The sequence below is a fragment of the Chaetodon auriga genome, chromosome 11 (assembly GCF_051107435.1).
Source record: "Chaetodon auriga isolate fChaAug3 chromosome 11, fChaAug3.hap1, whole genome shotgun sequence".
Taxonomy (NCBI): Eukaryota; Metazoa; Chordata; class Actinopteri; order Chaetodontiformes; family Chaetodontidae; genus Chaetodon; species Chaetodon auriga.
Window position 1 is genome coordinate 26746439 of NC_135084.1, and position 27605 is coordinate 26774043.

Below are 27605 nucleotides of genomic sequence, written 5' to 3' on the forward strand. Positions count from 1 at the left end.
CCCATAGGCCCATTCAGAGAAGGTCGTGTGTGTGAGTCGTCATTACATAATGGAAACTGACAAATAACAGATGTGTGTGTAACAGGGCTGGTTCTGTCCACGCTGAAGCTGTGGATACAGAGTGTGAAGTGCGGCTGCACGCCTGATGTAAAGAGTTCACTAAATAAATGTAAACACTATCAAGATGAAGCTGCCAGATGCAGCAGAGGTGTGGGCTGTGCCAGCATATATATAGTCTGATTATAGCCACATGCACAGCATCTTACACTGCACCGTGACGTGATGAAGAGATATTGCAGTAATGTGACTGAGCTGGTGGAAAAGCTGCTGTAGTGGTTGAGGCCTGCAGGCGTCCATCACAGCCGCCGGTTTCAGGATTAAATTCTGTCGTATTATTTCTTAATGTTTACCAAGTTAGTAAACTGCAAACATGACAGAGATCACACACAGGAGCTCGCCGACCCTTTGGTGCAATCGAGTGGAAAAAAGACCCAGAATGACAAACAGCACAGTTCTGTGTGATTTTAGAAGTGCCGTCATCTGCAGAGTCAAGTAACACTGAAAGTCGCTTGACCTGTCACTTGCAAACTGAGGTGATTTTTCACCTCAGTTTGCAAAGAGGAAAGTCAAGAAAAGCCATTAGACTTCTAGTCCTTTGAATGTGAATGGTGCAGTTTTAGATCTTCAGATGTAATGTGATCCTATGACAACCCAGCAGGTAGGACTCTCATCAGCAGCAGTAGTAGTAGTAGTAGTAGTAGTAGTAGTAGTAGTAGTAGTATCAGAATGAGCGTTTGCTGCAGCAGTAGCAGAGCTGGTTGTTAAAATCAGGATGGAGAACATTAGTATGAGCGGCAGCAGCGGTTGGAGCGTTCACGTTCACATTAGCAGCCAGTCTGTGATTCTAATCTCTGGTGTCACAGTGGAGCCTGCAGGGATACAAAGGCAATCCAGAGAGAGTGCTGCAGCTATCACCTGGAGAGTAATGAATTTCTCCACCATGCAGTCAGATGGCCAGGGGACGGGGCGAGGCCTGATACTGGCGCTGTTTATTTGGCGAACCCTGGAGGTGTTCCGCAACACGATGTGAGCGGCGAACGGGGAGGAGCGGGGGAGCCCCTCATGGGCCAGGCTGGGCTGACTGACACACAGGCAGATTAGCGATGGTAGTGGGCCTATCTGCACCGTGCAGGTATGCTCGAAATGAGCCACTGGAGTGTGTTCATGTGTGTGTTCGTGTCTGTGAGTGTGTGTGTGTGTGTGTGTGTGAGAGAGAGCGGGAACAGACAGGTAGCATCAGATTTCCATGATGAGCCTGTTGTTGACTGCAGAGCTATCTTGACACTCTGACATTTGGTTGTTGTTTGGCTGTACAGTCGGAGCGCGGAGGCCTGTACGCACACATCTATCTGTGCCATGCCATGCCGCGCCGGGCCAAGTATCTGCAATGCAGTGGCTGCCATTGCTTAGCTCTGCTGCCTCTGTGCAACACCCCTGAGTCCACACAGATGGATGGAAACACACACACAGAGAACAGGCACATGCAGACGCACACGAGCGCCGGATTGAATCGGACAGCTGCTCCACCTTTGCTCAATAGGTGGGATCATTCCCGTAAATCCCATCTCCTCTCTCTCATCTTCTCTCCCTAACCCTCCCAACCCCACCACCCTCCTTGCTTTTCTTTTCTCGCCCACTCATCCCTCGCTCTATTGACCAGCTTGGCCACGCTGTCTGTCTCCCATTGATCTGAATATAGAGTTGGATGGGAGAGACACATCTCCTGGCACGGCGGACGAGCCAAGCCTTGTTTCTAGAAGCGGAGCGGCAGGCCGCCTCCCCGTAAGTCCGCTCCCTCTTCCTCTCGCATGACTCCTCTTCTGCTCTGCGGATGCAGCGGTACTTCCTGTCATTTAGGATGAAATGTCCACGGTCAAAACCTTGCAGCTCGTGGACAATTCCTTGAGTTGTGAAATTCTCAAAGATTTTCATCTGTTTTGTGTCTGAATCTGCAGCGGCGGTGCTGAAAGAAGAAGACGGCACAGACTGGTGCTCTTATCTCCAAAGAGCCGCTGTATCTATGAAGGTGATTTGGTGGATATTTATTGGACAGCTGTATAAGTGAGGGGATGAGAGAGAGAGGAGAGGTGTGCTGTTATCTTTATTGGATCATGCTGTGCAGTAATGATATCCTCACATCGCCGTCGCCAGCCTGTGTCTGACGTCGCAGCAGCAAACCGCCACAAAAACTGCTCCTCTGATTGAGGCTCTGGGAACACTAACAAGAAATTGAATTTGAGAAATAGGATGAATGCCAGTGTGACGTTAAGTAAGGTGTGTGTGTGTGTGTGTGTGTGTGTGTGTGTACGTGCCTGTGTGCGTGTGCGTGTGCGTGCGTGCGTGCGTGTGTGTGTACGTGCCTGTGTGCGTGTGTGTGCCTGTGTGCGTGCGCGTGCGTGCGCGTGCGTGCGCGTGCGTGCGTGTGTGTGTGTGCGTGCCTGTGTGCGTGTGTGTGTGCGTGTGTGTGTGTGCGTGCCTGTGTGCGTGTGTGTGTGTGTGTGTGTGTGTGTGTGTGTGCGCGTGTGCGCGTGTGTGTGTGTGTGTGTGTACGTGCCTGTGTGCGTGTGTGTGTGTGTGTGTGTGCCTGTGTGTGTGTGTGTGTGTGTGTGTGTGTGTGTGTGTGTGTGTGTGTGTGTGTGGTGAGGACACTTTGGGGGGTCCTCGCTTCTTCAGAGGACTAACTGAACATTAAGGTTTTGAGGTGAAGATAGGAATGAAACCCAAACATGTGTGTGTGTGTGTGTGTGTGTGTGTGTTCACTGCAAGAATTCATCATTAAAATTCATAACTAAACACTCAGTAAGTAATGAAATGTAGGAAATCAAGATCGGTGTGGTTGAAAGTAGGTTTTCTCTCTTTGAATTCAGTGTAATGTAGGAGTGATGAAGACATGAACTCCTCTGCTTCTTTTCACATAATGGCAAGAAGACTCACCAGGAGGGAGAGGAGCACACAAAGCTTCACTTGCCTCCTCATCACACACTCCTCTGCTGAGGTAGGAGGTGCCGGCGCGGAGCGGCGGCCGTGCAGCACAGAGGAGGCTCACAGTAAACCTCACGCACAGTCTGTCCTTTTTCAGCGAGGCTTGTTTGAATGATAGAACTAACTGTGGTCATAAAGTCGTGAAGGTAACACGTCTCCAATGTTAGCGAAGGCCATCATGAGCTGGAGGCCTCACCGGAGCGAGCAAGGCTGCTGCAGCAAAACTCCTTTTGAATGAAAGTGTTAATCTGAGGTAAACATGACGACATGAACTCAGCCTTTCATAAAGACTTATTAATTCCTTCAGCAGTTACAGAATCACTTCAAATCCAACAATTTTAGATGAAATGTTGCTAAAGATGATCTGAGATTTTCAGTCGCCCTCCAGTGAGACGAGACGATGCTCGCACTGCGTTCTGCTCAGTGCAGTGTGAACTTCTGCCTGTGCAGATGCTGCTTCCTCCAGATGTGTACTATAGAAGCTAGCAGGGTGATATTTGCGCATGTGTGTTTCAGTTCTTTGTTGAGAAATAAAGAGGTGCCCTTGCTCTCAAAAAAAGGAAATTGCTAGTGACCCTGCTGTTGCAGTGGTGGGCTGCAGACGGGCAGGTAGACAAAAAGAGATTCTTGAGCAGTAAGTGGGGGGAAAAGAAGAAGGGCAGAAGAGATGGAAAAGAGATGGACCAGCAGAGAGGGAATGTGTGTTTTTGACTGTATTTTCTGAGGGATTGTTTGCCGAGCATGCCTGCGGTGTGCTCGAAAAGCCTTTTTTGATTAGGAAGGCTCCAAACTCAGTGAACTGACCCAGACGTATCTAACTGGCAGCCGTGATCAAAGCTGGTAGAATTCTTTAAATGCTAAGTAAAGATGCTTCAGGGTTGGCTTTCCTATCTGTTTGCCAAGGAAACACAGCATCATCATACATGAAAGGAAAGGAGATGTGACTTTACCAGAATCCTTAAAAACCAGAAGAAAATCTCTTCTTCAGTCTTTCATTATGGAAACAGGAATCAGAGGAAGCAGAACGTGAAGAGGGCAGTGAGGATGTAAAGAGAAGCTGACACAGGAGAGGTCAGACAGGTGAGAGACAGTGCGCAGCAAGCACTTTGACCATTTCTGTGGGTTAGGGTTGGCGGGCGAGGCTGTCCAAGAACCCAGAGCTGGTTCTGACTCTTCACAGTCACATGAGGTTTACTGTTGACGGGACTGAAGGGCAGCACGTGCCAGTTGATGCTTTTAGGACACAGGAGACACCAATAGAAGCTCTGAAGCTGCTGCAGCCAGAGTACGGTCCAGGTACAGTGTCCAAGCAGTAAGTGTGAGTGTTGGTGCTTTAGTATTCAGCGTCATGGTGACGACATTCGGCTTCCGCAATCATCGATTCTACCTGTGCATCAAATCTCACCACAGTTTAATCCTGAGGAAGTGATGTTTGATGTTACACGTGTCCGTCATGGAGTCTGTGACTGACGAGGAAAAATGTTCAGATGTTCATGTTTGTTGTCAGACAGAGCTGAGCTTCATCACAGACACAGCATAGACTATATGTTCGTGTGCAGTGCAAACTGTGTCAGAGTGATGGATTTATATCTCTGGAGAGAAAAGCGTGGAAACGAGTCCCAGGATGAAACAGCATCTGTGTGAGGAACAAACCGTCTCAGGCTTCATGCACCAGTTTGTGTTGGTTTCCATCACCTTTCGGATGGTTTGTTCGCCTGCTTCATCAGACGACCTACGCTGTGGCTCCCAGTGAAGCCACGGCCCAGACACTGAATAAATATCTCATGTTTGAAATGTGGAGCATTAACATGATCTAAATATCAGCCTCGCAGTTTCAATTATCACACCACAGGCACAGACTGCAACCACTGCCTGAACCACTTCCACGATTGGATTTTTCTCACACTTGGGGTTTCACATATTCATTTGGCAGAAATAACACTGATTAAGTCAAAGTGTCTGTTATAAAATGCCAACAGGCAACTTAACTGTTTGATCTTATTCTGCAGTAATGGAGGAACCATGTCAGTGGGCTTCATGTTTCAGTCCATTACAGGCCCATACAGTACAGCCATAGGTGGGATTTTATGAGGACACTGGGAGATGGGGACATGTCACCTCCAGTTATTTCTTAGAAATCATTTGTCTCCCTCAATTAACTGCATCAAGTGTCCATGACAGATGCAGCGCTCCTTAAATAGTCTGAGAGAGAGTGCAGCCACACATCAGGGACACTTTTACTCCATTCAGCCACAGGCCACAGCTGGCTAACCATAGCTAGCTAACAGCTGCTGTCAGATGAGGTCAGCTGTTACCGCTGATGCACTGAAACCTAGAGAGGATAATGTTAGCAGTGGAAGCAGTTTAAACAGGCAGCCGAGAAATATTAATTCAGAAACCTACACAAAGGCTGAGTTCCACCAGTGCTGGCTCATCAACCATCTGTTTGACTTTTGGAGTGTTAGCGAGCTGCATCCTGTGGCAGCACATCAGTGACAGTAACCCCCCCCCCAGGCACATTTTCAGAATCTGTTTCATGTACATGTGTGGTACACGCATGTATTACAGTACATTTTTTGTATTTTAAGTTCCTCCTTGGCGTGTGCTTGCTCTCTGGACTGTTACCTGTTCGATCCAGCTCTGCCACCTTCGTCCAGGTTAAATGACTCTTCTCAGGTTGTGAACTGCTGCCTCTCCACATCTCTGCTTACATCTCCAACACCTGCCACCTCGAACAGCTAATGAGCCTTTCTCCACCAGAAACACCGCTCCCCGCTCTGTTTGTATCCTTTCATGTCGAGTCCCTGCGCCTCTGGTCTTTGTTCCTGCTCTCAGGGCCAATCAATAATCAGGCAGGCCAGGACAAGCCTGCCAGAGACCTTTGCTGTCTGTTAGCATGGCCGCATGGCTGGCTAGCACACTGGCTGGCTGGTTGCCTGTCGTTCTGCCACTCTGGGAGAATGTCATCCGTGAAGGACGCCATGACAGGCCTTCCCACGGGACTGCCATGCTTTCACCCCCTCAAACACATAGGTGTGTAGGTTCATATGCATGCAGAGGGAGGAAAGAAAGGGGGAAGGCAGTAAGCAAAGATGAAGTGATGACTGAGGGACGGAGAGAAAGGGTGAAATATCATAACACAAATCCTGTAACATTTGTTCCTCAGTGCATTCAGGCAGGTAGGCAGTGTAACTCCTGCCCTCAGTATCGATCAGCGCGTTCACCTCGTCCACGTGTTTCAGCGATTACTGCCTCATCAGTGTTTTCTTGTAATTGTTAGCTCTTGATAAAGTATGACTTGAATTGTGCTTAAGCACATTTTGCTGAACTGGCCCTTTGAAGGTAATTTATTTGAAAAGACTGCAGCCCAGCACAGAGAAGCTTTGTGTTTTCACTCAGGAACCATTTGGAGATGTTCTGTTTTGGCTGGACTGCAAACTTCTTGACATTTTAAAGTGCAAATTTTCTGCACTGAGAACATTTAAACATTCATTTATTCAAATTGTCGGTGAAAGGTTGTTTTAGAATGTCATTTTCTTTGGTTTGTAGCTCAATTCAACATGGAAGTGACACAGAGAAAGATAGAACTGCACTATGGACACTATTGTCCAACATGACACAGACAGCAAAATAGAAAATGGAAATTTGCAAAGAAATCTGTGAAAACATCTCCATTAAGTGAAGTCTCTCGGTTAACTCAGAGAAGGAGCTTAAACAGAAAATAGTCTTTACTTTGCTCATGGTTTCCCAAATGCATCAGAGAAAAATGAATAGGTGTTGAAAGAGTTGTCGAGGGGTTCAGCAAATCATGCGCTGATATTCTGGAAGCATCTTCTCCTCCATCATTTTTGAAGGAAAGTATCCGACTTGCTTAATAAAGTATTTTCTGACCAGATGCCTCGGGACCCATTAGCCAAGCTGAAGGCTGTCTGGTAAAAGACAGCACCAAGATGTATTTACACTGCCTGCAGCCGCCAAGAAAACCGTGACAGCGAGGAGAGGGAGTCTTCATCACTGAGTAGGTCTGTGTGGCTGAAAGCAGCACTCAGTGACAGAGACGTGATGAAACTGAGAGAAAACAGCGACTGGTCAAGAAAAACCAAACAAAACATGATGTTTAGACTCACAGTCCGTCCAGTTCAACCGTTCATCCTGTAATCATGAAACACCGGCACTCTGTCAGCAGACGGGACTCTGAGCAGCTTCTCTCCTTATCGACATACAAGAGGTCAAGAAGTGTGACGGTCTGTGTGCTGCTGGGCTGAAGGCGTTACAGGATGCTGATGGTCACGTTCAGCCGTCTCCTCCATGTGATGCTGTTCTGGGTGAAATCACTGTGATTGGTGCTTCCGTTCACCTGTTTCCGTACCTGGCATGTGTGCACACAGATGAATGCCGGATGGCTGAAAACATTGTGTGTATCTCCGGCAGATGACTGAATGAACTAATTGAATAATGCACTGCTGAGTGCACCCCCCCCCCTTTCACATTGACACAGAGATTGAGGATAATGCAGTAGTAACAGTAGTGTTGAGAGTAGTCCCTCTTCAAGTCCTTTTTTCCTGTTTTTTAAGTTCATCTGGTATTTTTGTTCTCCTTTTTCTATTTACTGCACCGGCATTGTTAGCAGTGTTTACTGAATTCTGTAATCTGTGATTTCCTGCTCTGAACATTGTGCAGGAGGAGAAGTGGTGTGCTGGGTGTGTGTTGGCGAGAAAACATGCATCCTCTCATGTTTGACATTGTGGCATCAGAGCATTGTTACCAGGTTACTAAATACCTGAGGTGTGCATTCAAGAGACCAATCCAGAGGAAGTCATTGGTGAGTTAAGACAGTGACCTGAACCAAGCTAACAGCAGGTTGGATGCAGGACACAAGCCCCGTCTCCATGTCCTGCAGTCCTCCACAAACAGTAATTGACATTAGCAGTATGAGTGTGTTTTGTAGCAGACAGCGCTGCACATCTGAATGTATAACATTCAGCCGTCTATTCCCCCGATGATCCGGGTTTACAAATCGGAACAACAGTAATCATGAATACTGCATCAGCAGCACCCGCTCGTGATTGGGTTCATCTCAGAGTTGATCTCCGTAGAATATGCAGCTCTTTGAGAGTCCTCTGAAGACGTCAGTGTCGCTGATAGGGCTCTGATTGATCTTAATTATTAAATTATTAAGTGTTACATAAAAGGTTGCTGCCTGTTCTCCACTACAGCCGAGCGGCAGCGTGATGCAAAGGTGAAACTGAGCAGAGATCTTATTCTTTGCTCATTTAGCTCCCGTTAGCATAGAGAGGGAGACAAAGAGGGAGAGGCGGCGGGCTGTGTTATCCAGCGGCCGATGGTTTATTGATCTGTGCGCCGCCTCTCCCTCCTTCTCTCCTCGCAGCAGGGTGGAGTAAATTGGACTGTTTTCTTCTGCAGTGATTGACGTCTGCCTTCTGCCTTCTTGTTTCCAAACTTGCAGTGATATTTTCAGCCGGCTGAAATGATTTTTTCCGTCGACTCTGGCATTCTCTCTTAAAATGACACAATTCTTTGAGTGCATACTGCGTGTGAGCTGACAGGTGACGAGTGTTAAGCTGAACAACCTGCAGTGCATTGTGACAACTCTGTCAACAACAAACAAAGGCAGAGGACGACAAATGGCGCTTCTGTCACTTATCGCCAGGACTAACAAAACAGCACAGCCCGGTCCAAGCATGAAATCATGTCTGGAGGGAAATCCTTTATGTTTGAAAAAAAATCCAGTTGTGTTGCTGAGCAAGTGCTAAGAAAGACACAGCAGCGCTTTGTGATGGCGAGCTTTGTTTCTGTGTGTGTGTGTGTGTGTGTGTGTGTGTGTGTGTGTGTGTGTGTGTGTGTGTGTGTGCGCAGACTGGAGTCATGTCGGGGCGTGCCGAATGGCACCGTCACATTACCAATTCCCTCTTAATACCACTTTTCTTTCTTTCTCTGTCTCTCTCTAGTTGACAGCTGCACATAGAAGAAAATGCATTCTTCAAACTGAATTTAATCTCATTATGTTCTTGTGAATCCACGTGAAGCGGAAAGTCAAGCTTTAAAAAAGTCGATGGTTGTGTTGTTGCTCAGATCCGTGTTCATGCTCTAGTTTTGTCATGCTGACGTTATGATTCCATCTGGTGTGCATAATATGTAGAGTCAGATGAAATCAGGTGATATTAATGAGCTGTCAAACTCGACCTGCAGCCAGAACAATGTTCATCTTGGATGAATATGCAAAGAACTCTTTTGGTGACACACAAACGTTCATGAAAATTGGTCCCACTACATCGTCCAGCCTCCTGTTATGTCCGTTTGTTCACTATCACACGAAGGTTGACCTTCAACCCCACCTGATGAAGAGCAGCCACCATTACCAGAGAGACGAGCTCACGATCACGCACTGATGCTTGATCAGTCCAATGCAGCTTTGGCTTTAATCTCACTGTTTTCTCAGTGTTTAGTCTAAAAGTTGACTTTTGCACAGTTGCATGGGACAAATGCTCAGTCTAAAGGGTTACTCCAGATTCAGTGTCGCACTGCCACAACACTGCAGAACAGTCAGAAGGCTGAGATGTCCAGATTTTTTGTTCGCTGGTATTGGAAACCATCAGTTTCCAGAAATTTGGAAGCCAAGATTTCACTGAAGAGATGCCCTGATGACATCTTTATGTCTACTGAAGGCTCATGCAGAAGCAAACTGACCTGAATGTGTGAAATCAGTTCTTCTCTGTAATTTGCTGCAGCAGTTGTTGTTGAATGAAAGAATTCCTCAAAGTTGACATACAGTTTATTAAACAAGCTACCACATGAATTAAAACCCTTTTGTCGTCACGTCCAACCTGTTGACGTTCTCATCTAATTAAACCACATCTCACCGCTGACGCACTTCAGCTTCTTACCCTCTCACAGGGAAGCTAGTCCCCCTACAGCCACTTACCCACCCCCGACCACACGCACCTCGTCCTGCTGATGAAGGGATCCGTACCCCCCTTCACCAAAGCTCTGCTGATTATTAATTTCTTATTATCTCCTGATTGAGACATCTTCAGTTCATTTGGGTGTTTTATCTTCCACGCGCCTTTAAAGGAGCCGCTCAGACAGTAATCAGTATACTGGTGGTAATAACAGCATCCTGTGAGCGCGGCTGATTTCCGGGGCCGTTCATCCAGCTGCTTTAAAAACATGGCCGCGGTCCGGCCGATGAGAGCCCTCATAGCAGACTCATTTTTCTTTGTAAGCACAAAGGAAACAGTCAGCAGTCTGGTCTGGTATTAATAAGAACATCAGCAGCGGCGCAGATCTGATTTCTCCCCACGTCTGAAAGCCGTGCCCCGACCAACTGCATCTCAGCCTCTCAGAGCACTGCTGATGGATGACTGCCCATGAACTCGCCCAAATCTCTACATTTTCATTGATCTTTTTCCGTTTTCTGAATTATCCTCCAACAAGCACAAATGTGCCGAGAACGCCGTTAATTGCGCCGTGATTTTACAGTTAAGATCGGGTCACTTTAGCGTTTCCATATTTCCTCTTAAGCAACTGGTGCCTCACTTATTAATTTCAGTGATAAGATCATCCATTAAGGCACGCTGAGCAGATCCCCTCACCAGTGTGTGCTGTTCACAAGCAGCCATGCATGTTGTGATAAATCGCTGGGAGAAGTCAAGCTCTCCAACAGCACTAGTGAGAGCACAGAGTATTAATCACAGCAGGACAGATTATTACTCGTCCTCCATCCATCTTGTGCTGGTGACACCGCAGGGTCTAAACAAACAGTAGTGTGTTGGGTATTATCCACAACGTGCTGTATGTGATGAGGCCGTGCAGACGCTCCTTATGGATCCTTGGATGGAGTGAAGTCGCCTCTGCTGGAAAACTGACGCGCTGTACGTTTTCTGTCCGCTGCAGTTTGGGCTGATGTGATGATTTATTTGCAGAGTTGAAGTCTGAAGAGACGATAATGGATGTTGAGGAGCGATAGGCTGCTGGAGGACAGAGAGATGAATTAACACTCACGAAGCCCGATTGTTGAAGAGTGAATGAAAGAATATATATTTTTAGGCTTTTTCTGACTAACAGGAGTTTCTTTGTTTGTCCCGCAGCGTCTCCCACCGTCCCTCCGCTGCACTCGGAGCATTTCAAGCCCTGCCATGAGAAGGACCTGGCCTACTGCCTCAACGGCGGCGAATGCTTTGTCATCGAGACGCTCAGCGGGCCTCATAAGCACTGCAAGTAAGTGACTGAACTGTGGTTATTGTCCATCTTGTTGTTGGAAGACCTCCTCCTCCTCTCCTCTCCTCTGCTCCTTCCTCATTGGACGTGGTCGTTTGCTCCTGCTGCTGACTCTTCTCCCGAGCGTCCAGCGGGAGCGTTGAGGGTGCGGCTCAGAGTAGATTGTGACGTGGCCGCCGTGCACTCTGATGAGACTTTGTGTTGAATGCTGTTGGTTGGTTTGAGACAACGTTTAAAGATAACTGATGATCTGAACTTTATTCATGTGACTGACGTGTGTTTGCGCGTGTGTTCACACCAAAGGTCGCTGTAAAGACTGGCTGACGTCTGACCGCTGCTTCATCCTTTATCACTGAATGTGAAGAAGTTCATGAGCTGTTCTGTATTTTACGTGTTGAGATGTTGAGCAGTCCTTGGCCTCATGCGAGGGTTTGAGAGGTGCTTCTGTGAAGTTTGTATCTCGCTCCTTCAGCTGCTGCAGCTTTGCTCAGCTCGTATTCACACTGATCTGCAGTGTTTCTGTGGAGGGTCTGATGCTTGTTGTGCATCCCAGCTCCAGTCCGAGCTCGCTGCTGTCAGCTGTTCGGGTTAGTCGTGTTCCAAACACAAACTTTTCATCTGTTGATTTCCTGTGAAGTTCGTTTCATTCTGTTCGCTGGTGGAAGACTGTGTGTGTGTGTGTGTGTGTGTGTGTGTGTGTGTGTGTGTGTGTGTGTGTGTGTGTGTGTGTGGTTGTCCCAGATTTGACAGTGAGCTCGTGGCTCTCCGCCTGTTCAGATTTGGTCCTTTACTAATTAAGTCCCTGAACAACTTTTTTCCAAAATCTAACCGCAGGACTTCCACCCGACCTGTTTTCAAAGAGCCTGTTTTGACTCCTCTGGGTGTGCATCCGTGTGTGTGTGCGTGTGTGTGTGTGTGTCTGTGCGTGTGTGAGAGAGAGGCACACATTTAAACAGAAGACATGACGTGTGCGTGCACGTGCACACACACAAACAGGTGTTTAGACGTTTACACAGCCTGACTGGTCCTCTGAACTGGGACCAGTGCTGCGTCCTCACCTCAGGGAGCCAGGCTCAGTCATACCCAGAGTCCTTTGCTCTGCTCCATCCAATAGAGTTGATAAACGTCCCTCTTTAGTTTGGCCTCTGCAGTGTCCACTGTATTGTCCTCACTGTCCCTGTCGTCAACAGTCCACATAAAGTCCACAGCAGCACAGATGTGTCTCCTGAAGAGCAAAGCTAAAGAGAGAAAAGGAGGCAGAATAAGAGGAGCAGACCGAGACGTGGTGGAGGCGAGGGAGGGCTTTCACCTCCTCCTGTTCTCGCCTCCGTTGCTATGGCAACATAAGCTGTGGACAAGTGTGGCTGTTAAAGAGAGGTTTACACCGAGACGGCCTTGAACGCATCGTCTTGAGGCACAGGAGGGAGAGAAATGTGCAGTGTTGATCTGAGCTGCTTCGTCGCTCGATGAGCTTTCTGAAGGAAAGACGAGGAGCATCAAACGGCTGTGAGATCGCAGTGAAGCCATGAGCTGTGCTCGGCGCTTCAAAACCAACATTTACAGTTTGTGCTTTGAAATGAACTCAGGTAATGATTCAGTCTGTTATAGCAGCGCCCCCCTGCTGAAGTCCACGCCCCCCCACGTCATTAACGATGACGCTGAAAGTGTTTCAGTGAAATCAAGTTCAGCAGGATCCCATCAGCAAACTGCTGGACGTCTATTTTCCAGCATAATTAATAATCAGTCAACTTACTTTGACTCTGGTCAGCCTCGCCCCCCCGCAGTGACTCTGTGACCCCCCCGCCCCGAGAGAAAAGCTGCTCACAGACTAAAGATAGAAGGTAAATACTGTATCACCAAATTCACCATGAAAGGAGAAAGAGGATCAGTGCACCTCAGCTGACATGCTGTTAGAGATTAATTTATCCTCATCAAGCAGAGAATGACAGATTACCCCCCCCCCCCCCCCCCCCCGGGCCCCGGATCAATGCATAATCTGATTCAATTTGTGTTCACAACAAATTGAGACAAATCAGGTTGTAATAGTGTGATCAATCCGGACGTTTAATGGGGACAAATTAAGCCGGTTTGTGCCGTTATTTGTCACACAATTAATCATTTTTATTCGCGAGATGAAACTTGATCCTTTTTCAATGATTTTCTCCAAAGAGTCGTAACTCAAGCATCAAGCGCCACTCCCCCCCGATCGTCCCCCAGAGCGCCGTTCAGCGCTGTCGCTGCACGCTGGTCGTGTTTGTCGACCCACGGGGGCGGACGTGGGGGGGGGGATTCAACGTGAGTCATAAGGCCTGCTCTGATGCACGCACACACACACATGCACGCGCACACACACACACACACACACACACACACAGTACAGTGCTCACTGCTTCAGGCAACATAGTCAGGCATTCAATCATTAGTGCTCAGCTAACCAGTAAATTAGTCAGTGTGCTAAGATAATATTTTCAGAAGATGGCGAGAGGCCAAGGCGTCCCGTTCTGAAGTATGTGATGCTGAATTTGATTAACTGCTTTCTCATCTGAGCAGGATTTTCCCAAAAAGAACAAAAAGTCTAATGATAGTTTTAGGGTAAATTACTGGCTCAAATGATGTCTCTTTAAATGTCTGCCCTTCCCTTTGCCTGTGTGCTCTTACTCTCATCAGTTCTCTCTTTGCTTTAACACTCTGGGTTTTGTGCTGCTCTCTGAATAACAAATCCAAATCCTAATTGTCTCAGTCACTCTGCTGAGCCAGAGGACCTGGGGATTTACAGCTCTTCCTCTTCTTACTGGACACTTCATTTTTTCTGGTTTTGGAGGTGCGTTGGATTCGATTTCCGGCGTGTTTAGAATTTGTTTCCTGCTGCTGGTGCGACTGAACAACGAGGGTCTCCCTCAGTCTAGTTAGCAACAAGGGCTAGCTAAGCCCATCTCATTGCCCTCTGTTGAGAGGATATTCCAGAGCGATAGAGAGGCAATCTCACCTGGCAGGTGGAGGTAGCAGGGGTTTGGAAGAGATCCCTGCAAAGCCCCCACCGATGAGACGGGGTCTGACTCGGGCGCTCTGCAGAGTGGAGGAGCAGATATGTGACACAAACACTCGCCTGGCAGTTTGTGTGCTGGAAGCTGAGCTGTTGGCCCAGACTGCCGCAGGTGGCAGAGCTGAACTCTCACCAGCTGAGGAAGAAACGGGAAAATCCTCCTGCTGCTCCGCTGCTAATGTTTTTAAAAACATCAGCTGTGAAGGCTCGACGTGTGTCAGCCTCTCATCGCACAGGGATCCCGAACAGAGATGATTAGCAGAATATGACTCAAGGATATTTGTACCAGAAGTGACATCCATTGTTTTCCTCTTTCTGTTGCTCGACAGAGATGAGGACATCAAACAAAAGCACTGCTGTCCTCATGCGTACGTCTGTCCCTCGCTGTTCATCCTCCTTCCTCTTCTTTTACATCATCCACCTATTTCATCACAGCTTCCTCCCGCAAGAGATGTCTTCCACCTACAAGCATCATATTTTAGGAAATATTGTCTCCTGGCGACTCAATTAAAGGACGATGAACTCAGCAGCAGCTTGTTCTAAAAGGAACAGAAAGTTTGGCCTTTATGAAATATGTGTGAGAGAAACACACAGATAACCTGAACATTACTCAACGAAGGTAAAGAACCAAAACAAGCAAAGATGATCAAACCAAACTGTGACTGAATTAGAAGATCTCCTTCGCTCACAATCCTCCTCATCCGTCGCCTGTCTCTCTGGACTCCAGTCTTTCTTTTCCAGGATGACCTCGGGCTTTTCCAAAGCGTTCGGCCACGGACCGGCGCCGCCGGATTGATTTGGGCCTCGTACGTGCGGAGAGTGGCCGCTCAGTGGAATACATAACGTTAACTTCACCGCTCGCACACATAAACACGCCGGTGAGCCAATTAACAAGAAGCCTGCATGAAATTGAAAACATTAACACACACATAAGCTGCCAGTAAACAAGGGGATTAAAAGGCATGTGATGAAAGAGCAGACACCTGAAGCGTGTGGGAGTGACAGACCCAGCAGCTCTGCACAGTAAGTGGACTGCATGTCGTGCTTTCCCGGTCGAACACGTCACATTCACCCGTTCACCCGCACGTGACTGTAAGTCAGAGTTCACCACGTTTTGTCAGACCAATCACCAAATCACTCCTGAAAACCCAGAAAATATGTTCGATGAAGAACGTTTTCCATCAAATTGGGATGCAGCCTTAATGCTGAGGCTCAAACTTGGAAATAAACATGAGTCGTTTTCCCTGAGTGTGAAAATGTCGCTCTCCAGGGTCCCGACGTCTTTCGTCTGGTCACGTGGAAGGACACGTGCATCTGTCTGTCACCCCAAGAGACCCCCCACATCCGAGCAGTGAGCATAGCAGGAGTCAAGGAATATATGGAGAGGTCATTGCATTCTGTGCCATATTGTTTCTGACAGCAGGGATTTACCTTGACAGGAGAAAGCCTCTGGGATAAAGGTGTGTCAGACGCTCACTATATGGAATGCTAAAATGCACATTTGTGTGTGTGTGCATGTGTGGAGACAGCAGCCCACAGGTCTTTGTCATTACAGGGAAAAGAATGTGATCTACTCCTGCCGACATTCAGAAAACCATGTGTTTGCTCTTAAAATGGAAAACACCTCTCAATCTCTCCTCCTTGCTGTGTTCCTGCTCGCCGTGCCCTCCCTCTCCCTGCTTTCTCTTCATCTCCTCGCTCCGTCTTTCTCTCTCAACCCTCATCGCCATCTGTGCGATAATAATGGCACACCAGTGGGAGTTCGACTGGTGCCTCTCTGACAGTAATAAACAAGGCGGATGCCGTGGCATGCTTTGGAGGTGGGAGAAAATTAAACAGATAAGAGGCCGCATGGCCAGAATGCGTCGCCTTCCACCAATGAATCCTCCAAAACGCTGAGAGGAGCGCTGAGCGTGCCGGGGAGGAAGCCAAGGAGGGAAGGAGACCAGAAGAAACCAGGAAACCAGGTGACTGGGAGAAGGTCAGAGGGCGAGCGATGGTGAGCAAACATCAGTGTCACTGTGCGCTGCTTCAGTTGCACAGTGACGCCTTAATGAGTCGATGCTGCACTGACGAGTGAGCCATCGTGTCCTGTTCAACCTTATTATTAATATTCCACAACTACAGAGAATTATTACTCAGTTATGCAGCTGGACAGACCTTTCAGCCTCTTGTAGCCTGTTGGTGCTGTTGTGGTTGGCCTCACTGCTTTCATGGAGCCGCTGACTGCTGAAGACGACCGCAGGAAGATGCTGTCGTTTCACTGCAGCGGTGAGCTGAAGGCAGAGCTCTGACTTCCATTCAACAGGCGGAGGAACACAACTCATCGTGCTTGTTAGCCAAATTCAGCCAGTAATAATTCATCCAGATTTGTTTGATTGTTGTGATCATGACAGCTCTTAAATGTGAGCGTGCTGCTTTCAGCACAGCCAATCACACGTGTGCTCGCTCTACGTTCGTCTCTGAGCTCCTCCTCCTGCAGGAGGTGTATATCTGATCAACCAGTGATTTTCTAATTATGAGCCAACCCCTCGATGCCATTTCCTCCACTCTCCAGCTTCTCGACATGCAATTGATTTGTATTGACGTCTTTGTTAGCTTTAATTAGCAAGATTTAACAAGTTTAATTGTGCAATTGCATTAGCTCGCTCGGATTGGTAAACAGCACAGAGTATCCAATTAAGGCTCTTTGGCAAACATACACATATGCAGAGTGTGTGTGTGTGTGTGTGTGTGTGTGTGTGTGTGTAACAATGTTCAGGCTCCTTATGACAAACATAACATTATGAATATGCTCATTTGAGAACAGTGACTCTGTTTTCTGTTGTTTGTTGTCTGTTGTTTGTTGTCTGTTGTTTGTTGTCTGTTGCCTGTTGTTTGTTGTCTGTTGTTTGTTGTCTGTTGTTTGTTGTTTGTTGTTTGTTGCCTGTTGCCTGTTGTTTGTTGTCTGTTGCCTGTTGTCTGTTGTTTGTTGTCCGTTGCCTGTTGTCTGTTGTTTGTTGTCTGTTGCCTGTTGTCTGTTGTCTGTTGCCTGTTGTCTGTTGTTTGTTGTCCGTTGCCTGTTGTCTGTTGTTTGTTGTCTGTTGCCTGTTGTCTGTTGTCTGTTGCCTGTTGCCTGTTGTTTGTTGTCTGTTGCCTGTTGTCTGTTGTTTGTTGTCCGTTGCCTGTTGTCTGTTGTTTGTTGTCTGTTGCCTGTTGTCTGTTGTTTGTTGCCTGTTGTCTGTTGCCTGTTGCCTGTTGTCTGTTGTTTGTTGTCTGTTGCCTGTTGCCTGTTGTCTGTTGTTTGTTGTCCGTTGCCTGTTGTCTGTTGTTTGTTGTCTGTTGCCTGTTGCCTGTTGTCTGTTGTTTGTTGTCTGTTGTTTGTTGTCTGTTGTCTGTTGTTTGTTGTCTGTTGCCTGTTGTTTGTTGTCCGTTGCCTGTTGTCTGTTGTTTGTTGCCTGTTGTCTGTTGCCTGTTGTCCGTTGCTGCGCTCTGTGCTGTTGTGTCGGTGTAATAACACACGTATGATTGTGAGTGAAGGGGTGTGACAGAGAGCGTGCGCTGCAGATGATAATCCCTGAAAGCTTTAAATAATTATCAAATTCAACACCGTTATGAATAGAAGTGCTCAGACTAATGACGAGCATTAATCACGGCGGCGTCTTCCTGTGAATCGCCCTCGCAGCCCGTGGCAGCTGGACCCCGACGCCGCCAACTGCAGGTCTTTAAAGACGGTTTGATAAAGAATATCTTAAAGCAGTCAGATAAAATACAGCGAGAAGAAATTTCATTTTCAGGATTTCAAGGCACAGACTGTATTAATGCTCGGCAGTAAAAGTGTGTTTTACACAGCAGCAAAGAAAGAATGAAGGACTGAAAGCACAGTTTTTACATTAAAATCATGAAGCTGCACAAACAGTATTCACGGATGTTAACTTGCTGCGTAAATCAGTGTGAAGGAAACAAACTACAACAGTATTTATGCTAAGATTGTCTCTGCTGGAGACTTCCTGGTGCAGACTCAGTGAGGAAGTGATGTCCAGCTGTCTTCTCTGCTGGAAGACCAAGGCTGTGTTTGAAGCTTCGAAGCCACATTCCTACATGTTTCATGGTGATGAAACTGATTCATTTTCACGAACTCATTAAGGAAGTTGATTTGATTCAAAGCTTCATTCACTTTCACCTGTCCATCAAATATCCTAGACGTCCTGTGCGTCATTTTATTATGTATTATGTGAGTTTGCACAATGTTTGTCTGCTCAGCGGGAATTCTGATTGGTCCACTGGCAAGTTGGCAAGTTAGGGGTTTTCAGTGCCAGAGAAAGGAACACGTCCATGCTGAATCAAAATGTTTAGCGATATTAATGTGGATTTAAGGTTTCCACGATGTTCTTCTCCAATTGTTCTCCATGTTCTGCCGCCTGCAGCTGGGGGAGCTCACTGCAGACTGCTTCATGGTATGGAAGGCAGTGAAAGCAGATGGTAGAAACGATCGTTTGAGCTCCTGCTGTGTTTTTGAAGTGAGTGACAGCCAGGATGTATTTCATTACATAAATCAGTGAGTGGCGATATGGAGCACATTTGTATTCCAACACCCCCACAGTCAGCTCATCTTTAACATACTATGGCACTGTGCATTCGGTTATGTGTACAGCAATTTGTAGGAGTGCCAGGAAACATAACACACATGAGCACATGTGGATTTAAAACATTAGACGGCTCTGCCAACGCTGTCAGTGATGCTCTGAGGAAGCCGGGAAAGATCCCGAACTCGTGGTGTGAGACAAAAGCCGAGGAAGAACAAGAAAGACGGCAAGAGACAGAGATGAGGTTACAGGAAGTGTGTTGACACATCAAAGGCTGAGGGATATTCCAGCATATCCTCCATAATGATGCACAAACACACACACGTTGTGTACTGTACAGTAACAATACTCAGCGGTGAGGCAGAGGAGAGCGAGCGAAGGAGATAGTGAGAGGACAAGAGGAAGAGAGGAGCGAGGAAGTAGACATACAGTAATTTGGTGCTGTTCCTAATCAAGGCATCCCTTTCAAGTCAGCAGGTTTGATGTGTTAATGGGATGCAAATGTAGGCAAATGAACCCTCCTCTTCCCTCCAAAACTCTGACTGAGTTTGCCTTGCCCCTTCCTGCAGGATGGAGAACTCTGAATAAACACAAAATGAGAGCACAGAGAATTACTATTGATTTTTGAAGTTTAAAGCTGACCACAAAGACGTGCCTGCCTCAGGGAATCTCTCCCCAGACGCTGAACTCGGGCCACAGCAGTGAATTTCAGCACACATGAAGAAAGAAAAGCAACACGACTGTGGCTGTAGAAGGAGGAGATGCAGGGTGAAATCTACATAACACATATTTACATCAAGGATTGCTGAGAAAAGAAAGAAAGGCTCAGAGGAAGGGACAGAGAATAATAGGGCTGACAAGCTGTGTGTGCAAAATGAAGCCGGTCGGGTTGTCCAGTGTTACCTGGGAGCTACACCTGCCTGCTGATGTGAGTTCTCACTCAGCTGCTCTTCACTCTGAAATGGCAGCGGCGCCTCAAGCCCAGACACGTCTGTCTCCCACACCGGCTAACAAGAAGCAGCCCTCTGTCAGTGTGTTCTCACAAGAGCAGGGCTTGATTACACACACAGGTAGTGTATGCAGCACATAACGAGGCGCCCACACACACACACACACACACACACACAGATGTTTCACAACCATAACGAGGACAGACTCACACACGACCTCTGCATACACAAGCCCTCCTCCTACCTTCAGTGCTCATGAATATTTAATGCTTTCCTCTTTCAAAACCCGGTCAAGGTCAATGACACGCTGACGCTCAGCTAATGGCCGTTTTGACTCGTTCAACTACAGGCCATGGAATTGTCTGATTATGCTGCATTTTTCCAATTTCTTCCAATTAAAGCTTACCTGAAAGTCAGAAATGGCCTGTTGAAACCCTGACGCTCCATGAGCTGTTGTGGCTTTAGCCGCCCAAGTGTGTAGTGGACAGTGAAGGTGTGAAAAGCGCAGGTATGTGTGAAGCTGCAGGACCAGCAGGGGGCGATAATGACAGGGTGAAGGGCCAACACAGTACGCAGGGAGACCAGGTCCTTTCAGCCAGGAGACCAGGGCTCCATTCTTGAGTTGAACCAATGTTCAGTGTTGCTTGTTTTCAGGAAGTATCACAATCTTTCCCCAAACCTGAACAAGCGATTGATGCCTGAACGAGAGCAAACTGCGACGTCACCTGAAATGCTGAGAAATGTTACTCTGAAAGTCTGAGCAGACATTTATTATTGACAGCTTGACCGAGGAATGAGAGCGAGGTCGTGTCACTCGGCGAGGTCCCGTCGGTCTTAATCCCACTTGTTTCAACTGCGATGTAGTTTTTCAGGCTCTTAAAGTAAATGTTGAAGTATTTGTGGCCTCCGGTCACGTCACGTTCAGCTGAACCCTGTGGGGAAAGCTACCGTTCCCAAGGCGAAGAATGAATTTACAAGATCAGAGTAAACAACATCACAGGCAGTCAGTGTTTGTTTCATGTGCAAATGGTCATGTGACCAAACCCCCATTCACTAATCCTAATGAACTGCTAGTTTAGCCAGATTATCTAAACCACCTTATCTGCACACTGACATCGGGCTACTGATGTCATTTAGCTGTTAGCATCCCACAATTCAATGCAGTCTACTGTCAGACTTCCTGTATAAATAAGCCTCATTCCCAGATGACACATACACACACACACACACACACACACACACACATATATGGATATATACATATATACATATATATATATATACATATACATATGAGCTTAGTGAGGAAAAATGTTCTTATTTCCATGGAGAACGATGACCAAGACTTCTAAATTAGACCAAGTTGTGCCAGCAGATGCAGGATTTACAGTTTCCTTCAGATCCTCGGCTCCGGGTGTCCTGGTTTACAGCATTATGATTTTAAAAGCATAAAAGGTTTTTATTAAAACAGTTTGACATCCACGAGCAAACACATACTTTCACTGAGCATACCAAAAATAACCTCAGAACCTGCACACAATGTTTGGACTCCAGGCGTAAAATTCCTGTTGCCCACTCACAATACAGGGAGGAAATGGGATTCACGTCCCACAGATATTAATAGCAGCAATACTTTAGAGAAACAAGCATGTGCCATTTTATGACTGCCTTCATAGAATCAGTAATAAATAAATGTGAAATGTGAATCATGCTGCTTAGTCATGACTTGTTTTGAGTCATGAGAACTGAATCAGGCGACGGAGCTCAAACCTACTTCACATATTAATACCGGCAGCCGAAAATGATGAAAAATGCTGAAATCATTTGTCTCAACTGAGCAGATAGTTTGAACAGACACTCGTATGATTTCTTCTTCCTGCTCCCTAATCTGCATATAACATGTTTCTTACTGCGTATAAAGGTTTGTTGCGTGAGTTGGTGTATGCACGTCTGGGTGAGAGTGGAAATGTTCGTGTGGGTGGTTGCGTTTATGTGTGTACATAAACACTGCTGGCTATAAAACGATAATCATGTGCTGCACAAACATCGCCAATAATGGAGCCATTATTTTTCTTTTTTTGGTTTTCTGTGGGGCTGTTTGTGCCTGGCCAAGAGTGGAGAAACTATTTCAGGGTTTGCAGCCCCACAATGCTTTGCTTCAGGCTGAAACCCGGCAAAGAGGAGCCCTTCCTTCTTCCAGCTGTGGTCAAGTTGGCTATAGATTGAAGCCAGCGTGTGTCAGGAGACGTCCTGATGTGCTGTAGGTCTGTCTGACGTCCGTCTGTCTGCTGTCAGCTCGTTACTGAGCGGAGAGACGAGCACGAGGACGAGGACGAGTGATGGAGGGAGGTGAGAGGAGAAGGAGGGAGGAGGGAGGAGGAGGAGAGAGAAGGGAGGAGGAGGAGAGAGGAGAGAGAAGGGAGGAGGGAGGAGGAGGAGAGAGGAGGGAGGAGAGAGGAGGGAGGAAGGAGGAGAGAGGAGAGAAGAGAAGGAGAGAGGAGAGGGGAGGGAGGAGGGAGGAGAAGGAGGGAGGAGGAGGAGAGAGGAGAGAGAAGGGAGGAGGGAGGAGGGAGGAGGAGGAGAGAGGACGGAGGAGAGAGGACGGAGGAGGGAGGAGGGAGGAGAGAGGAGAGAGGAGAGAGAAGGGAGGAGGGAGGAGGAGGAGAGAGGACGGAGGAGGGAGGAAGGAGGAGAGAGGAGAGAAGAGAAGGAGAGAGGAGAGGGGAGGGAGGAGAGAGGAGGAGGAGAGAGAAGGGAGGAGGAGAGAGGAGGAGGAGAGAGAAGGGAGGAGGAGGAGAGAGAAGAGAGAAGGGTAGAGGAGGAGAGAGGAGGAGGAGAGAGGAGGGAGGAGAGAGGACGGAGGAGGGAGGAAGGAGGAGAGAGGAGAGAAGAGAAGGAGGGAGGAGAGAGGAGAGGGGAGGGAGGAGAGAGGAGGAGGAGAGAGAAGGGAGGAGGAGGAGAGAGAAGGGAGGAGAGAGGAAGCAGGAGAAGGAGGGAGGAGGAGGAGAGAGAAGGGAGGAGGAGGAGAGAGAAGGGAGGAGAAGGAGGGAGGAGAGAGGCGAGAGGAGGGAGGAGGGAGGAGAGAGGAGAAGGAGGGAGGAGAGAGGAGAGGGGAGGGAGGAGAGAGGAGGAGGAGAGAGAAGGGAGGAGGAGGGAGGAGAGAGGAAGCAGGAGAAGGAGGGAGGAGGAGGAGGGAGAAGGGAGGAGGAGGAGGAGAGAGAAGGGAGGAGAGAGGAGGAGGAGAAGGAGGGAGGAGAGAGGAGAGGGGAGGGAGGAGAGAGGAGGAGGAGAGAGAAGGGAGGAGGAGGAGGGAGGAGAGAGGAAGCAGGAGAAGGAGGGAGCAGGAGGAGAGAGAAGGGAGGAGGAGGAGAGAGGAGGGAGGAGAAGGAGGGAGGAGAGAGGAGAAGGAGAGAGGAGAGGGGAGGGAGGAGAGAGGAGGAGGAGAGAGAAGGGAGGAGGAGGAGAGAGGAGGGAGGAGAGAGGCGAGAGGAGGGAAGAGAGAGGAGGGAAGAGAGTGGAGAAGGAATGAGGAGGCGGAGAGAGGAGAGAGAAGGGAGGAGGAGGAGGGAGGAAGGAGGAGAGAGGAGGGAGGAGAGAGGCGAGAGGAGGGAGGAGAGGGGAGGGAGGAGAGAGGAGAAGGAGGGAGGAGAGAGGAGGGAGGAGAGTGGAGAAGGAGAGAGGAGGAGGAGAGAGAAGGGAGGAGGAGGAGAGAGAAGGGAGGAGGGAGGAGAGAGGCGAGAAGAGAAGGAGAGAGGAGGGAGGAGAGAGGAGAGGGGAGGGAGGAGAGAGGAGAAGGAGAGAGGAGGAGGAGAGAGAAGGGAGGAGGAGGAGAGAGAAGGGAGGAGGGAGGAGAGAGGCGAGAGGAGGGAGGAGAGAGGAGGGAAGAGAGTGGAGAAGGAATGAGGAGGCGGAGAGAGGAGGGAGGAGAGAGGCGAGAGGAGGGAGGAGAAGGAGGGAGGAGAGAGGAGGGAGGAGAGTGGAGAAGGAGGGAGGAGAGGGGAGGGAGGAGAGAGGAGAAGGAGAGAGGAGAGAGGAGGAGGAGAGAGGAGAGAGGCAGGAGGAGAGAGGAGGGAGGAGGAGGAGAGAGGAAGCAGGAGAGAGGAGGGAGGAGGAGGGGAGAGGAGAGAGGAAGGAGGAGAGAGGAGGGAGGAGAAGGAGAGAGGAGGGAGGAGAGGGGAGGGAGGAGAGAGGAGAAGGAGAGAGGAAGGAGGAGGGAGGAGAGTGGAGGGAGGAGAGAGGTAGGAGGAGGGAGGGGAGGGAGGAGGAGGAGAGAGGAGTAGGAGGGAGGAGGGAGGAGGAGGGGAGAGGAGAGAGGAAGGAGGAGGGAGGAGAAGGAGAGAGGAGGGAGGAGAGGGGAGGGAGGAGAGAGGAGAAGGAGAGAGGTAGGAGGAGGGAGGGGAGGGAGGAGGAGGAGAGAGGAGTAGGAGGGAGGAGGTGCAGGGCTGGGAGGCTGTGAGAAGATGATGGCAGTGATCCTGATGGATGCCGACAAGCTTCCGTGTCAAAGTCTAGTACTTCTCATGTTGGTGGAGCTCAACCTGACACGCGCACACACGTGTACACACACACGCACACACACACACATATAATGGCATGCACAAGATAACAAACACACCCATGAAGGCACAAACACACCAGCACACGGACTGTAAACATTCCCTCACAGGAACATGGAAGCAAACGTGCACACAGGCACCAAAGTCCACATGAAGGAGTGGACACGATGGACACGCGTCCGAGGACACGCGTCCGAGGACACTGGCTCAGAGTACTTCCTTCCAGTACTGTTTACAGTTAAAGAGCTTGGTTCATCCCAGCCGTCACCTGAGCCCCGTCCAACCCTGACCCTGAAATCACACCCTGACCCCCAAAGAGCCCTTTGGAGAGATGAGGACTGAGCGTCGGCCAAAATGGACTCAAGCTCCAAAAATGTCTCCCCTCTGACAGAGAGGGACACCGCGTGTCCTTGAGGTGGCGCTCACCCACAGTCGGAGGGACACCGTGCTCTTCTTCCTACTCATCATTGAAGCCATAAGAACGACACGTTGGCTCAGCCGGTTTAGAAAATCTGAAAACTCCACCAACAGGAAGCAGAGTCATTCCAAACCAATCGTCTTCATGATCCGTCGCCCATAATTGATTTTAATTTTAGCTCCCTCTTTTCTATTGTGCATTGAATTATGGGACGAAACTGTCCATCAACTCCGCTTTCAAAACCAAGCAAATTTCGGCTTTGAATGACTCCCAGTGTGAATGCGCTGAAAGTGAAAACGCAGATAGAATTAACATGTAGCATGTAATCAGGGTTCTAAATTAACACCCGCCAACCCGCCAAATGCGGGTTAAAATTCATATTGGCGGGTGTAAATAAAAACTTACTAGCCAATTTGGCCGGTAATGCATTAGGCAATCGTGTCAGTCAGAGCCGCTCTACAGTTCTCGGTCATTTGTCCCCCTGACAGTCCGTCCTACATTTCCCATGAACACTGTCGTAATGCTACGTGATGACGTACAAGACGCCCATTGGCTGTGCGCAGGCACACTACAGTCTGTAGTGCAACCGGCGCGAGAAACCACGGAAACGCAAACACAAAGAAGAAGAAGAAGAATGAACGGCGGCGTATGAACTGTAAAAAAGGAGACTGAGCTAGCTAAAAGTAAAAAGTAAAGTTAGACTAAATGCTGCGGTGGTTGGACAGACGTCTGGGGGGAGAAGAGGAAGGAGGCAGGGGATGAGAATGTCGACAAAGCGTGCGAAACGAAGAAAAGAAAGTTTAACGCTAAATGGCTGACAGGTCGTGAATGGCTTGTGTTTGATCACGAAAATGCCGTCATGTTTTGTAAGGACTGCCGCATGTACACGAAAGAAAAAAACAAGACGAATAATTTTGTGGTGGGGACTAATACTTTTAAAGTCGAGGCAGTAAAGGACCATGAGAGTGCCCGAAGTCATCAGGAGAGCCGAAGGAGTCTGCAGTACTGACTGCTGCACTGTTTGTGTTTTCTAGTTGTACATACATAATTCAGTTTATTACCAATGCAAGTGTTTAAGTCATGGCTGTTACTTATATATATTTCTTATTAAAGAAGGAAAGCAGAAACACTTTAAGTTGAAAGGAAAAATACATTTTATTAGGAATGTAATGATACTAAATACTTACTAGAAAAATGTCTTCTATAAAATAATTAATCTGACAGCATTTTTTGTTTGTATAAATTAAATGTTTGCACTTTCTGTGTATATTTTGTTTCATGTGTTGTACTTTCTGTGCATTTTTCATGCCAACAATGTAAATAAAATGATCAAATGTATTCAGTGGCACTCATAATCTCTTATTTTCACCGGGAAAAAAATTGGCTAGTGGAAATTCTGATTGGCTGGTAACTTTAGAAGGTCACCAGCCACATTGGCTGGTGATCAAAAAAGTTAATTTAGAACCCTGCATGTAATGAGGACTCAGCTGCCAAGGACACCCTGCTGGGTCCGTTCAACCAGTCTGTGCTCTCTCTGTGTCTCTGCGTGACGTCAGCTGTCTGAGGCTGATGACACGCAGCTTCACCCTCAGTGCTCTTCACTGTGCACAGTTTGTCTTTCTGCTGCTCGTCTTCATGAAACGCTCTCGCCCTCGACGCTCTGGGACCTTTCTTGTGTCTTTCTCATGGAGACGTTATCAGGATGCTTCAGAAAGTTGCTGATGATTTTACAGGTGCTTTCCTGTGACGGTTCCTACTTGACCAGCTAGGAAACAGAAGTGCTCGGTGTTCAGCCAGAACATTTACAACCACGCTCTTTGTCTTTTAGTGCGAGCTGCACCACCTCGCGGTCAACGCCATGACCTGACCTTTAGTGCTATCAATTAACATTAAACCTTAACTGCTTTCAAACTGGAGGCGTCCTTCTGTCTGTCTCCCTGTCCTTAGCTGAACCCTGGGACAGAGTCCAGTAGGAGAACATGTCATGGCGTCATGCAGCAGAGGGTGATTTAAATGCTACTGTGGTGGGTTTTTTGCCTTTATTTCATATGTTACACTCAAAGATAGATTCTTTTAAAGAAACCTTCCGCTTTGGGCATTAATTACGAGCTGAAAATCCAAAATTGACTCATTAAATTTTTCTGCAGTCTAGGTCCCAGACACAATTAAGATAGCTCTTTTAATCTTGACGTGACGAAGCGAACACACGCGCAGTGATTCGGTGCTTCCCGTCTTGACCTTGCAGGAATCAAGTGTTTTTGCGTGACGTCTTCACGTTCGGCTCTGCGGAGCGTCGTGAGCAGACGCTCGTGGGATTCAGGCGCCTGACTCTGTGAGCTGCACTGACACGCCGTCCTCAGTCCTGGTGGCGTGTTCCCGTGTTCCTGCAGTGGGACTGCAGTGAATCATCGGCAAAGGAAGGAAGGAAACGAGAGTGCTTCATCAAACTTTCATCCTCAAATGGAGCTTCGAACAAAACCCGAAAAGTCAGCTGTGAATACAACCTAAATGCTTTGTTGTGCTCTGGGAATGAGGGAAGGGCCAAAGAAATAAGTTTTACCATTATTTCTTTTTCTGAAGGCCCAGTGGTGGGACTTGCTAATTACTAAATTTTCAAAACGTTACTCAGTATTAAGACCTTGCAGCAGTTCAGAAAGCTTTCTTCGAGCCTGTGTGGCGGCTCCCTGCGGAACGCCGAGCGGAGAAATCCTGCTTTGAAACACAATGACCTTTGGGTTCGGACCTTTTGTGAAGGCAAAACATTTTTTCCTTCCAGGAGAGATTTTGCAACAT

At 48.0% G+C, this 27605-nt stretch overlaps 1 protein-coding gene across 3 annotated transcripts in view; it reads left to right on the forward strand.

Moving 5' to 3' along the window:
- nrg3a (neuregulin 3a) overlaps positions 1 to 27605 on the forward strand; it is a 312192-nt gene that overhangs the window by 174601 nt on the left and 109986 nt on the right. For all 3 annotated transcript variants that reach the window (XM_076743950.1, XM_076743952.1, XM_076743951.1), the window contains one exon: positions 11151 to 11280. In XM_076743950.1, coding sequence (XP_076600065.1) covers positions 11151 to 11280 — 130 coding nt within the window. The remainder of the gene's footprint in view (positions 1 to 11150; positions 11281 to 27605) is intronic.